The sequence below is a fragment of the Lepisosteus platostomus genome, chromosome 17 (assembly GCF_059453375.1).
Source record: "Lepisosteus platostomus isolate fLepPlt1 chromosome 17, fLepPlt1.hap1, whole genome shotgun sequence".
Lineage (NCBI taxonomy): Eukaryota > Metazoa > Chordata > Actinopteri > Semionotiformes > Lepisosteidae > Lepisosteus > Lepisosteus platostomus.
This window is the reverse complement of record NC_142627.1, coordinates 21,349,760-21,363,693: the sequence shown is the minus strand read 5'-3', so window position 1 is coordinate 21,363,693 and position 13,934 is coordinate 21,349,760. Positions and strand designations below refer to the sequence as shown.

General features: G+C 41.2%; 2 protein-coding genes across 6 annotated transcripts; one reads left to right on the top strand and one right to left on the bottom strand.

The window, feature by feature from the left end:
• The first annotated feature begins 49 nt into the window (after positions 1–49).
• On the top strand, positions 50–7,645 carry hyls1 (HYLS1 centriolar and ciliogenesis associated). Of its 5 annotated transcripts, none has more exons than XM_088610340.1 (12): positions 50–241; positions 800–902; positions 1,287–1,373; positions 1,793–1,860; positions 3,171–3,406; positions 3,505–3,563; positions 4,757–4,917; positions 5,005–5,050; positions 5,126–5,189; positions 6,530–6,611; positions 6,899–6,931; positions 7,306–7,645. In XM_088610340.1, the coding sequence occupies exons 2-12, from the start codon at positions 803–805 to the stop codon at positions 7,435–7,437; spliced, it is 1,068 nt and encodes a 355-aa protein (XP_088466466.1). In that variant the 5' UTR covers positions 50–241; positions 800–802; the 3' UTR covers positions 7,438–7,645. The 5 variants fall into 5 exon arrangements, with proteins under 5 accessions (XP_088466466.1, XP_088466465.1, XP_088466464.1 ...); XM_088610339.1 differs by having other exon boundaries at positions 50–289; positions 4,754–4,917; XM_088610338.1 differs by having other exon boundaries at positions 51–241; positions 4,754–4,917.
• mrpl4 (mitochondrial ribosomal protein L4) lies at positions 7,587–12,184 on the bottom strand. Its single transcript, XM_088610344.1, has 9 exons — positions 12,011–12,184; positions 11,365–11,446; positions 10,821–10,989; positions 9,819–9,870; positions 9,479–9,596; positions 8,926–9,032; positions 8,565–8,674; positions 7,911–7,984; positions 7,587–7,810 (listed from the first exon to the last, which is right to left on the bottom strand). Exons 1-9 carry the CDS (start codon positions 12,056–12,058, stop codon positions 7,662–7,664), a joined length of 909 nt encoding a protein of 302 aa, XP_088466470.1. The 5' UTR covers positions 12,059–12,184; the 3' UTR covers positions 7,587–7,661.
• Positions 12,185–13,934: the final 1,750 nt, after the last annotated feature.

The following is a 13,934-nucleotide window of genomic DNA, read 5'->3' as shown; positions in this document are numbered from 1 at the left end:
GCTGTGTCTGGAGCTCGCTGCTTTCCGGCCCCGCGTCGCTGCTCTTGTCTGGCTGGTCTGCGCGTCGTTGTCAGGCTGTAGTAACGGCTGCACTTGGGATGAAAGGTGCTTGAATGTTTGGCGGTGGGGTGACCGCCGAGTCAAACGATATGTTTTTATGAGTTCAGCAGTTGTACATGTTGTATCGGTAACTCTTGGTGACGAAGTTGGCATCGGGAGGGGGACAAAATCGTAGGAACGGGTACGGTGCCGCTTTTGAAACGGATTGTTTTTCCAAAATAACCTTACGGTACATTGTTGTTTTTATCTGGTTCTTTGTAATATTGCAAGCACTGGGAAGACTTCTACAGCTTCTCTCTGGTGCCTTGATCGGATCTGTGTCACGGATTTGTAAAATGAAAGATGACTTCATCAACAATCGGTCTGTTTTATGATCAATACAATTTAGGTCTGATAACCTCATCGTAGTGTCCACCTGTATTAAGTTTTTGTCAGCCTTTAGACACTTTCTTAAAAAAAAAACTCTTAGATACCTTTTCATCATTTATGGTCTTGGGATGCTTTTGGTAATTATTTCAGCTATTAAGGGTGAGTTGTAAAATGCTCCTTTAGAAATTGTAAAGCGATTTTAGTACAACTAGCTGTATAGTTGATAGTCGGAGGTTTTATCATCTGTGTTTCATTAAATATGCCTATTTATTCCGTTGAAGACCGGGGGAATGACGATTTCTTGCCCATTTTAACTTACGAGACTGTGAAACAGCTGCGATAACTACTTTGTGTTGTCTCCGACTTGTAGGAGATGGAGGATATCGATTTTACAGAAGACGAAATTGAACAGCAGTTGGCCGTATTGGGATATAGTAATATTCCACGACACAGACTCCGGGAATTCAAACAAGGTATGATAATAATAATTCGTGGAATTATTTAGTGATCTGAGCTCCTTCTTCCTTGAGTTTGCTGGTGCAAACCTTTTTACCCCAGTCACTCAAAATCCCTCTGCGGATTTGAAAAGGCTGTGTCAGGGGTGTCCAGTCCAGTCCAGGTCCTGGAGGGCCAGTGTGTCTGCAGGTTTTCTATGGCTCTTTTAAGCAGCAGCCTTTGCAGAGCTGGTATCTCATTTTAATTGGTCAATTTGCAGACATTTTAGGATTTTAAGTGCTTGTGTTTTTTTTTAGCAGCATATAAAATGAAATCGTTTTTCAGACTTTGAACAGAAACAAAAATGCGTTAGGGAGTAATGTCAAACTTCATATTTGCAATTTTAACCTTTTTTTATCTAGATCTTGAACAGCTGATCCGACATGAGAGATCAAAGAGCCAGACGTCAAGTGGAAGAGACACACCTCAGTCTCACAGCAGTGCCTACGGTAAATAAGCACACCACATGATGAAAGACACGCAAATCAACAGCACGTGCTACTGCCTTAATTTGCAAGTGAGCGGAACATAGTGCTTTTAAAAATGGAAAAGCATCATTATTGATTAAGTGTCAAGAGTTTGAATGATAAATAACAGTCAGAAGTGTCTAACTATGAAGTTAAAATATTTGAAAATGTTGCTTAAAACTCACTTTTTTTGCTGATAGGTTCAGTGGGAATATGTTTCTAACATAACTGCCTCTCTTCCTTTTTCTGTGATGGTCTGGTAGTTAATTCTTAATCATTTGAGGTATTGGTTTTAAAATTATACTGAACATTTAATAGGCTTATAAATAAACAGCAGGATACTTGCTGCCCTGTTTGAGAGGAAAGTCCCCTGATTATTTGTTTTTGTCTTTTTCTTTTAGCTTCCCAAGCTGAGGCGATGTATAAGAGACTATGTGCTCAGGACAGATTACCCCAGCCACAGAAACGGGTAAGACTCAGGGACTTAAGCAGGAACAGGTTCCTTTGAAAAAGCAGGAACACTGAACTTGTTTGCTTGTTTACACTGAGCCCGGAGCCAAACCGAAGAGGAACTCTGGAAGAGGTGGCTGGAGAGCAGGGTCTAGTTTGCCTTCTAAACTTAAATTTGAAGAAACCAAAGGTTTCTTGGTTTGTTGGCAAATATGGAAAGAACTGTATGGTGACTGCTTCAGGAGAAAGGTTTTACTGATATTCTAGCAAATACATTCCACACCACATTCCAGGGTAACGCGCTGGGACAAGCATATGTTGGGGAAAATAAATGTTATTAACAAACCAAATAAAATGAATGTAGAAGGTTTCGCGAGAGTGCTTGAAATAAAATGAAAGTATGGAGCCAGCCTAAACAGTACAGCTACATCTATGAGGGCCTTTTAAGGTAATAGATCCACTTTTGGAGCCCTGAGATTAGACAAGAAAAGATGCAGTGGGAATATCTTCAACACCTTGGCACTCCGCCATCAGTGCGTACGAGTGTGGAAGCCTTTTCCAAGGACTGAGAGTCAGTCCTGCTTTCTGTGGCGTACAAAAGTTGTTGCACTCTCTAATGTGATCCTAAACAGTTGAAAACTGTGAAGTGGAGTCAGATATTGTGTAGAAGAGGGGAGCAGTGTTGATCAAAAGTGTATTCCCATTTTGTGGTGGCATTCCTGTGAAAAATATGAAATTGTTCATGCCAGCATTCATGAGTGCAGCGGTGATAACTATTCCTCCTGTCCAGATCAGGAACTGAGTGATTTCTGTTTGGTTTGACATCCGAAGGCTTCTTTCTATGGTGATCATAAAGAACTGGTTAGAATGGTAACCTGTGGGTGTAATAAAAGACGATACAGAGTCCGTGTAGAACTGTTTTATGTATCAGATTCTAGGACATTATTCACTCTCAGACAAAACATGGCCTTTGTTAGCTGAGTACTGTAAAACTTTAGAGTCATGAGTGTGGTCACCTAACGTCAGGTTACAGATTTGTTTTCTTTCAGTCTTATCTTTGAAAAGGGCATAGTCTTTGGTTGAGATTTATAATGATATGAATGAGCTTCTTAAGTGCTAAAATAAAGATTTTACTCTTTTGTTCAGTCTGTCTTAAAACTATATGTATAAAATGTTTAGGTTACAATGTTTTGGATGTATGTTTCCGTTCAATAAATTACAAATAGTATTTTGTACACTTGAAGGTATGCCTGATAAAATGTTTAAAAAGATGATGATCTTCTGAGAATTTTCTGTTTGTATTAAGAAAAACCTCTTATTTCTTATCAGGTACCATTTTCTGAATATGGAATGGAGAACCAGAACAACATTCAGCAGTGTGAGCCTTACATTCGATATTCTGTGGCACCAAAATTATCATGGCCTGCTTCTGCCCCCTACAGGCCTGACATAGGAATTAGCCCTCACAATTCTAGCAATTCAGCATCAGATACCAGTAGATCAGCAGGTCTTGCAACACAGCCAGGTGATCATGGAAAACCTGTGTTGAAGAGGAAAGTTCTAAGGTATGTTGCTGCAACATTTCTTGTGTGAAAGCTGAGACCAGTATTTCCAAATTGTTTTTTCCTCATTTATTACATTACAGCATGTTTGTACCCTTCAGGAAACAGAGAGGCCAGGTCCATGTTTTTGACGAATCAACAGAAAGCAGAGCTGATTCAGGTATCCAGAATTTTTTTCACTGCTCCGTATTTTGTGAGAGAAATTGGGCATTTATCTATTACATATTGCATTGAATCTACCCCAGTAAATCTCTTCTGCTATTTGTTCTTTATGCCATTACATACTGTATATTGGGTTAATTGTGAAATGCTGAGATAGCAAACATTGACTTCAAGATCGTAGGGTCTATTAATTGACAAGTTAACGAGGAGAATCTGCTTCTATGGGTTAACACTATAAGCCCCTGGGGACAGCTTTGCCTTTAACAAATATGCATCCCCCTTCCTGAAAATGAGCTAATCCTATTAGCAGTTCAGCAGCACTTGGTTCACCCATCTGCTGCAGCCGGTCACATAGGCAAGGTGAAAAGCACGATGTATAGAATGTATGACAACTACTGCCAAGAAGAAAGTGATGAGGAAAACTGCTCCTTGTCCTCTTCCTTTTGGTCGGACAAATCCAGTGATGAAGAGCGTGAATGTTTTGAAGAGGGTCTGAAGGTGGACCCTGATCCTAGATGCCATATCAGGACTGAAAAGTCTATGAAGGAGGAGGGTGTGGAAGCAAGCCCAGAAGCGAAAGGGAATTTTCAGCATGATGAAGGGGACACGGTCTGTCCAGAAACTCCAGCGAGCGAGCCGACGTCTGGCTATGGAACACACAGGCCGGACTCGGAGGGGGGCTATGAGAATGAGGCCTCATGGGACAAGTTGGACCAGAATAGTCAGGTTTCCCATGAGAAAGGCTGTTGGGAGGAAAATATTCCTGAAAGAGAGAAAGTTGAGGAATCGGGGGATTTGGAGAATCCTTCTTGTGTGGGGAACCTGGGCAGTTGTAAGACAGAGGACTTGGATTATGAGTCTGAAGAAGAAGCCATGTTGTTTGAAAAACAGGATAGCAAGAATGAATATGATAAAGGTATTCTTTAGGTCTTATAAAATTTAATGTTTTTCCCATTCTTTTGTTCAAGCCCCAAACAAATGTATACACTTCTTGAATGATACTTTAAGCAAATGTAAGTAACTGATTTTTGTAATTTTCCTTCACTGCTGCAAGTAAAAAAAAAAGTATTTTAAGATTTTGTTCTAAAGAATGCATACATATGTATAAATTAACTTAGATTCAAATGCAAAAACCTTTCTAGCAAATAAGTTACTGTGGTGTAAAGTGTATTGTTTGTTTTTGTTCAGCAGTGGATGTTGGTAAACTTGAGGAAGAACTAGACAGACTTCAGCTGTGTTCAGATGAGCTGGACTCTGAGGTGGACAGTGAAGAGACCAGCAGCCTGAGTGACAAAACCAGCTCTGAGGCAGAAAGGGTTTCCTCTGCTTTCCAAGTGTACAGACGAGACTTTGTAAGTGATTATTAATGCAGCAGTGCCTACACCTTTTCTATGTGTTGAAAATTACCAAGTAGAAAACTTCAACTTTTTCTTCCATAGCGGAGATCAGCGAGTGAGAATGATATTCTGAGTCACCCCAAGTCTTGTAAGTAAGCTCATGATTAAAATATCAGTTATACTTGTCTAGCATCATATATTTAGAAATGTATATTTCTTTCAGTTATCCGACCACAAATGAATCACCCTCACACAAGAAATCTGAAGAAAACAGATCCCGTCTCAAAGTAAGTGATTTTGGAATCCATCCATTTTCTAACAGTTTCATCCGATATAGGATTGTGGGGCAGCTGGAGCGTATCCCACCAAACAACAGGCACAAGGCAGGGTACACCCTGGATGGGACACGAGTCCATTTGGACACACACAATTACAAATACAGGGCCAAGGACCAGTATGTCCTTGGACTGTGAGAAGAAACCGGACCCTCTGGAGGAAACCCACGTGACCGTGAGGAGAACATGAAAAACTCCATAGTGTAGCAGGTGACATGCCAGGAACACAGGGCCCCAGTGTTGCAAGGCAGAATTCTCACTGCTGTGCCACCCCATTTTAAACATCTTTGAGGTTTATTGCATTAATCTTTTACAATGTTCAGTCGTGTTTGATAATGAAAAGTTAGTTGCTTTTAAACAAGTGGTACACTTAAAATGAGGTATTTGTATGTTTTAATATACATATACATTTCTAAATATCAGTGCCTTCTATCTCCATGAATGTTACTGGTTTGTTTTGTTGTCTTCATGTTAAACAACATAAAGAGTTTCAGAACTGTTAAGACCCTTTATCATAAAGTCTTATACTGGTTCACCAAAAACCTAAGCTTACATGAAGAGTCAGTATGTATTTGCATGGGGTTTAATTTTGTTTGGATGGGAACCGTATGTAAGAATCCACCTGAAAATGGCCTTCACATGGCTTTTTGAACTTTTTAAACTCTCAACCACAAATTCTGTAATATTGACTACTTGAAGTAAAGTAGTCTGAGGAGTACAGTACATCTTAGTCTGCAAAACCAGCACTGACTAAAAATTAATTGTTCATGAGGAAACCTAACAAAAAGAAAAACATTTCATCCTGTCTATTCCTCCTGGGAATCAAGTAATGCCACTAGGTCGCTGATCACTCACGCCAACTAAGCTATTTTCTCTGAATAAGAAAGGCAGAATCTACAGTATACCCCATGTAGCAGATCTATAGACATCTACCTAGAGGGAGAAATGTGCTGTGTTAATGTGAAATGGAACTATATTCAGATTTATTTTTGTAAATTTAAAACCTCATGTTTCTTTCTATATCGTGCACACACCTCAAGGCTCTATTTTTTAGTTTTACCAAAGCAACTTTGGATTCAGGTAAGAACTGCAAAAAACCTTTGGGGTAAAATCAGGCAAAGCTTTTCACAGCCTGAGAAGGCTTGTGCACTCCTTAACATCACATGCAGGTTCATGTTATGAAGGCTTAATATTCACAATTACATTTTGAACAAACCATTGCATTAAAACATCCTTACAATGCCTATTCCAAGCAGATTGTCAGATTTGTTTTCTGTTTCTTTCCTTTAAAGGTATTTCCAGTATAAACAAGACTGGGATACTTTCAGAGCACCTGGGGAGAAAGACCGTAAAGGACTGCGCTGGGGGATAAGGGTATGTGGATAAGTGTCTTCACATGACTGAGCCATCACTTCAAATGGAAATCTGTTCAGTAAGAAACCTAGCTCATGCCATCACAAATTTTAAACCACTTATCATGAAGTGTTTCTATGCCTTAAGATAGGACCGCCGTTTTTCCCCCATCCCCATTACTTAGGTAAGAGAGAATCCCAAACTGTTGTACTGGCACTATATTAAGTGTAGAATAACTTTTCTTTCATGGTTAAAAGAAGTTTAAATTAAAACTGCTTTATTACATATTTAAATTTCTTCTCTTCAAGGAACAAATGCTGTACAAAAGTCAAGCTCCACCTGTAAGTATGTTTTACGTCAATGGTGATTTTCATTTGATAATAAACTGTAGTTTCAAGTGACTGTTATCCTTCAGCGAGCCAGAAGAAGGCTTCATGTTCACATGTGGTTTGTCACAGCCAGCAGAGCTGTGGGCGACTTTCATTCTCAAGCAGTACTGAATTTCTTTTGATCCTAAACCTGTGAAAGCAGTAACTGTTTCTGTGCTTGAGGTTGGTCCTGAATGGCTTCTAAGAAGTTGTATAGAATATAAAAATAAACTACCGTCCTGTCCTGGGTACCCATGGTTGAATGGGTAATACTATTCACCAACAGTGATTTTGAAATTACATTCTAGTAGAGTAGTAATGTAGGAAGGGTTTTATTTTTCTTCCAGAAGCCACAGCGTATCTACGTTCCCAATACCTATGTTGTCCCAACTGAGAAGAAACGGTCAGCTCTGAGATGGGAAGTACGGCATGATTTGGCAAATGGAATACAACCTCCCAAAATATTCTATCCTTTCTAGAACACCAGGCTTGTACTGCTTTGTGCGGGAGCCTTAAATATTTTAAGTGCAATTTAAATATATTTGCATTGTTGTTGCTTTTGTTTAGTGTACGTTATTTAAATTGGGCCTTATTTTATTTTTTTAACATGCATCAGGAATGACAAATCTCTGGGGAACACATTTTAATTGAATACTGTACATACAAAATAAACATTTTTATACTTGGTCCTTTCCTTTTTTTTTTACAGTGGAAAATCGCTATAGGGTAATTTGAAAGAATAGAGTGGTGAGAATCTGCAGTCGTGCCAGAGCAGTTTCTTCTCCAAAAAATTGACAGCATCCAGCGTCAGAACAAGGGTTTCATGTTTTAGCATGCTGTGAACATTGAGACCTGTGAAAATAAGACAGGCGGTTTACATAACCACAGGTATTTCCTGACGCGAACCAAGTTCAAGGTTTGTGTTTACCCAGTCTAAACCCCAGTTTCATACCTATTACTGGAATCACATTCACAGTTTTCAGATCTGCAGTTGCCTTGAGAATGTTTCCAGGAAGGTCTTCTTTCCTGTTGTAAAAAAACAGGAAGTTTGTCATTCTGAAAGTCTGTACATTTTTATATGCATCTGTAACACTGCTCAGGCAATGACCTTAACTGTCTGCTACTGAAATACTGATACATGCCACAAGTTCAAGATTAACTTCCTAAATGCACTACTTGCTGTAGTACCTTCCAAGGTTCTAAGCAGGTAAATCTAGAAGTATATCCAGAATTCTGCAGCTTGAGTGCGAACTACATAAATTGCACTAGCTTCCAATTAAAAGGAGTGGTCTTTAAAGCACTAGCTGTAGGTTATCATACGGGCTTATTACATAAACATAATCCAGCCATTCAAAAGAGATCTGCCAATTCAATCCTAATCCTGCTGAAGACCAGGTTCCAACCAGCGGATGGTAATGCCTTCTCTTGTGCTGCACCACACGTGGAAAATAATTCAGAAATCCATTGAGACGCAACGTACTGTACATTGTCTGCTATTGTTTACATCTTTCTATGCCTTCTCTTATGTGTATTACATGCATATACTGTAGCACAGCACCGATGTTTCTAAAAGCTGGGTTTATTAACATATACACTGAATACGTACACGTCTACAATCAGAACCGAATCCCCCCAGTTCCTGTATCTGGCCAAATCCAAAAGATACTGGGAATCTGGAGCAGGCATCTCTAGAGAGTCTACGACATGAAGATAATCCTGAAGGAAAAAAAAAAGAAAAACTTGAAAACATTTTAAAACTTGAACACATACTAGGTCGACTGATACGACTGTTCTGGAAAGGACAGAAATGCCACAAGAACTGTGCATTTTTTTTCATTTTGAAAAACATTTTATAGTAGTGAAAAGCTACATATTCATTCAGAAAATGCCTTACAATCTGTTTTGTATAGAAGAAAAGTGCGATTTTAAAGTCTAATGTGGTTTTATTTTGGAAGTGAAATGCTTACCTGAGCAAGTTTCGCACTGAGAGCCACCTTCAAGGCCAAGACGCGCACTTTCATCGGCAGCATGTAGTAGTAACTGGTGGGTCCCCGAGGCCCGTGTGCAATCCCACCTGCACATGCATCACAAAGAAGTCGCCTTTTACATGAGGGCTGGTGTGTGTGGCACATGCCTCCAGTTCACACTCGTCCGAAAGGGGTTACCCAGCAGAATGAAAATGAATAATGGAGGATCCCAAGTGCTCCAGCTCGCCGAGTGCAGAGCGCCGAGTGCCTGGTCACATCACTAACCGACTGTATGGGGAATCCTCAATTCGGCTACAGGCCGTTGAGGGTAGGGCAGGGTCGGTCTGCAGTGCACTCCAGCTGCCGGTGATAGGGCGCCCCCTACAGCCTCCTGGGTGCTCTAGATGGGCAGGGCGGGGAGGTGTGTATGTGCATTTACAGACTTTGCAGCTGTGGGCCGAGATATGCTGAACCACACAACGGGCAGGTGGATGCAGCACGCACAGTAACAGGCGAGCAGGAGAAACGGCGCACCGGAACAAACTGATCCCACCTCCTCTCCACAAGGGCGACCTGATGCTGCCCTGGCGGGCTCTGCCACTCCCTTTCTGTTTCCATGGCTTCCGGCCGCCCCCGCTCACCTCCGCCCGGCTCTTCACCTTGGCATGGCTCTAAAAGAGCAGCAAAGACCACTGTCCTCAGAAGAGGCCCCTGGGTGTCGTGGAACTGACAGTACATCACTGTTTCTCCCACTGTGCGTCTCCAGTAGCAGGTACACTCTTCCACGATGGCCGAGTGCGGAAAACACACCGAGCCCACGGCACTCACAGCCAGACATCATTACAGAAGTTCACCTTGAGATCACGCTGCATCTTCGCTTTAGATCTACTTACGATTCTCTTGAAATTTCTCTGCCAGACTTCAACTTCGTGCAGTATATCAACCCTAAAAACAGATTACAAATTAACTTGACAAAAAGTACACATCACAAAGACTCATCCTGAGATCATAAGAGAAGAATCATAATTTAAAACAACTGAAATTTCAACATTTGATGCTCTGGATAAAGCCCTTCCTACTACTTAAGAATGTCAGCACAATGCCTTAACATGCAAGTATTTTATAGGATATGAAAAATACACAATAAAAAACAGAAAGATAAAGGAGTACTCTGGCACTTGAAAAAGATACAAACTAAAAAGTAGAAGCATTGCAAAAGCTATGATGTGAAAGACAAAAATACATTTTGTAGGGCATATTATTAAAAATTACTTCTGCAATTGTTTCCTGCACATGCTATAACTGAATTATTTTTATTAATGCGTTTTAATGAGTACAAAAATACAAAAACAGTCATCCATTTTTAAACTGCTGCGCATTTGCTGAGCTTTCCCTCTGCAAGGTGACAGAAGCACACCTCTGACAAAGTACTTTAAAAACATTTGGATGTTTCTTCTAGACCAGTAGTTCAGATTAACCACCTCAGTTTAACATGAGATCCCCTTTCTGGGAGTGAGAAACATGCCAGATATTTTTAGAAGGTAAATCATCAAGCCCAGACTCGTAAGTACAACTACTTTGTTTCCTCAAACCTTGGTATTTTAAGGTAAAGTTATAAGGAGTGTGAGAACATATTTTGAGAACCAACAGGGTGCAGCTGCAGTCAAGGGTAAGAACCACGTTTCTAGCCCTTTACCACCCTGAAAAACAGCTTCGCAGACACTTGTGAACTCTAATGCGGATTTTTATCTGCCAGTGAGCCAGCACACACGAGCAGCATCAGTCGATCTTAAATGCTGCAGCCGGCACACGTCTCCCTGGCCAGCGATAAGAGAGCGCTACCGCAGCGCAGACGTGAGGCGCGATGGAAATGGCACAGTTATACAGGGGCGGACCTGGGAGGCACGGCGAAGACATCCGGGTGCAGCTCAACCAGGCCCAGCTGGTCGTCCTCAGGGCCGCGCAGGGACCCCAGCCACGTCCGCACAGGGCGGAGGTGAGCGGGAATCTCCACCTCGCTCCGCCGCAGCACCGGCAGCTCCGAGCCCACAGGGGGGGGCCGCTCTGGAACAGAGAGGCAGAGACAGTCACACCGCAGGGGCATCGCGCACTTGTCCTTTACTGGCAGAGCACCCCGTTCTGTTCCTTTACCTTGTGCTGGTCATGTAGAACTCCTAGAGCACTTTACAAATATTTATATTGTAAAGTCACAGATTTCAATCGCTAGTTACCCTCATTATTTTTAAACGATTAAGTTATTTAAATAACGTGACAAAATTAACACTGCCAGCTCATTTAGACTGAAAACACGAGATCCAAGTTTCCTAAAACACAGAAAAGATGTGACCAGTTTTACTAATGCTGGTCATCAGGTGTTTTAAATGGAGCACATGAGTGTCCGACTGTCATAAGCATCAGTGTTCAGAGTCGGATGCCTACTTGTATGGGGGAGTTCTATCAAATTCGAAGGAATCAGCAGATTTTTGGGAAGTCCATGGTCTCCTGAGATAGATGAAGCAAACTAGACAGAAAACAGAACAAATCAGAAATGTTATTAAGCACATTTACAATAAATAAAGGACTGACCAGTATAACGGAAGTACAGAGACTTAAAAAGTCACAAATCACAAGAGTGGAATGAAAATAGTTTTTTTTAAAAATAGATATAAGCATAGATTCAACACTTGATATAGAGTGCCCATTAAAGGTACTTTAAATTACACATATATTGTTGATAAAACATGTTAGTGATGTTTAGAACAAATTCCTTTTAAAAAACACTACAAAATGTACAGATATAATCTCACTGAAGCGGATGAAAGGCAATATATAATAAAGGCAGAAATATAATAAATATCCAAACGTACATTTGCATTAATAAGCAATGCAGTAATATATACAGTGTAAACAGAAAAATATTAATACAAATAAAATACCACTGCACTGCAACATTTCAAACGTAACTGGGATGTTTAGACAACAGTAAATTTTATGAACGGCTACAAGCAGTACGCTGATCCGATTTTGAAGAACTGCAGCGCTCACAACAGATGCCAGTTTAAATAAATGTCGCAGCAGAACTTACCCTCTTGCCAATCTCTCTACAACACACAGCAGCATAAATACGTAACATGCTCGTTATCTGCTTAAAATATTCAATACACCATCAGCTCATATACTGCACAAGCTAGATTTTTTAAAGAAGGTCAACCATACATGCGTGGGTAATACAGATACTTCCGTCCCTCAATTATGACGTTCGAGCTTGCGGGCAACCATTCACTTTAATTGTACTACATTGCCACCTTGTGGCAAGGAGAAGTATAGAGTACAGTACTTATTGAATTGAACCCTGCGCGCTTTCCCAAATATAACTAAAACTCACCTAACCTCAGACCTGTGTAAATGGTGTGTCACACTTCTTACTGGAGGAACGGTGCCCGCGGACTCAGTGTGAAATGCGACGCTGACGTGTAGACTGAGAGGACACAGGAGCTGCTCTGCTCCTGGGAAAACAAGGCCGTGCATAAAGAACCCCATAACATACTGTACGGTTATAAAACAAGGTTGCAAGTAGCTGTTTGATCCGAGGATCTCATCTGTCGGGTCCAACAACATGGCTGGGACGGTTCTTTCAGACTACAATACTTCAGCCCCTGAGTCTTCAGCCTCCAATTTCTGTCGGGAAAGGCTGGCTTCTGGCCAGTGGGCCACAACTCCTACGTGTGTCCCCTTTATCTTCTTAATTTGAGTAGACCTTTACACTTCAATTAAAGTTTTTTGCAAGCAGATTCTTAATGAATGGCTGCACGGCACATAACATGAACTCAGTTTGCAACTTGTGGTTCCTTTTCGATTCACAACAACAACTTTCTTTTGGAAGTTTCAACCAACCATGAATCTGAAAAACTCAAACCATATTAATGACTATTTTATTGCATCAAAACAGTGCAAAAGCCGATTGATGACTGAGGACTTTTGAGTGAGCTGGTAAATTTCATGCCACATTCTGTCATATGTCTAGTCATGTGTTCTATTATAGAGATCTAACGTGAGAAGACATGAGTGTTATATGGAAGGTACTGTATGTTGTGTTATATTTTCATAGCAGTCCGGTGGTATTCCTCATATAAAAAGATTTTTGTGAAAGACCCACAGGATTAAAAGGGTAAAACAGAACCGTCAGCTTAGTCAGTTTTTGTTTTAACGAAAATGATCCCGTCTGTATAAGGAAATACTATACTGTCATTGAGGCAAGACAGGTCTTCGCAGACACTGTAATAACATAATCTGCCACCAGAGGCCGCCAAAACCACTCTAACCCTTGAAATTCGGTTCACCAGGTGGTGATTATTTAAATTCTCGACATTGGCGAGAGTTCGCACTTAACCAATTCCACCCCTATACCGTCGCGTAATGTACTGCAGGATATTGTATGAATGGCTATAACACCTAAGTGACCCTACCTGGTATAACAATTAAACTACTATAACGAATAGCTCCTGCACATACAGTAACAGGGATCTTGGCTTCTCGGGCTGAGGAAGGTCTTCTTTAGCTCAGTTGGCAAGAGCACTGTTGGGCGACATTGGAGACCCGGGTTCGAGCCCATGCGGTAGAGTGAGTAGCTGGGGCAGGATGCGGTGAGGGCATGAGCCCGAGAACCCCAATCCGTTACGGTACTAATGCTTTGGGTTATTTAAAATAATATCGATCAATAAAAACTAACTGCAACAGTAATAAAAACTTATAGTAACCAGCAAAAACGAACAAACAACATGAATCCCTCCCCCGAGTCAAGAGGACGCCTGCACATTCTCTCTCTGCCTCCAGGATTAGCACGTCCCACTGTAATGAAAAGGGCAGTAAACCTGTCAGTGAGCTTGTGTCTCCAGCCTGTCATTCCCCACACTGCTGACACAGACCCTGGAGTGTTTGTTACAGTAGAGAAACAGGACCACGCTGAGGCGCGGGTGTTGGGTAGGGGGTACGAGGGCAGGGGGCAGGGG

Excerpts from the sequence above, each read along its gene's own strand:
- mrpl4 (XM_088610344.1), bottom strand. The coding sequence starts at position 12,058 with ATGTTACGTATTTATGCTGCTGTGTGTTGTAGAGAGATTGGCAAGAGG. Across the intron at positions 11,447-12,010 it reads GTAGAGAGATTGGCAAGAGG|TTTGCTTCATCTATCTCAGG; the intron begins GTAAGTTCTGCT and ends TTTTCTGTCTAG. Across the intron at positions 8,675-8,925 it reads TCAGTGCGAAACTTGCTCAG|GATTATCTTCATGTCGTAGA; the intron begins GTAAGCATTTCA and ends TTTTTCCTTCAG.
- hyls1 (XM_088610339.1), top strand. The coding sequence starts at position 803 with ATGGAGGATATCGATTTTACAGAAGACGAAATTGAACAGCAGTTGGCC. Across the intron at positions 4,918-5,004 it reads AAGTGTACAGACGAGACTTT|CGGAGATCAGCGAGTGAGAA; the intron begins GTAAGTGATTAT and ends TTTCTTCCATAG. Across the intron at positions 5,051-5,125 it reads TCTGAGTCACCCCAAGTCTT|TTATCCGACCACAAATGAAT; the intron begins GTAAGTAAGCTC and ends TATTTCTTTCAG.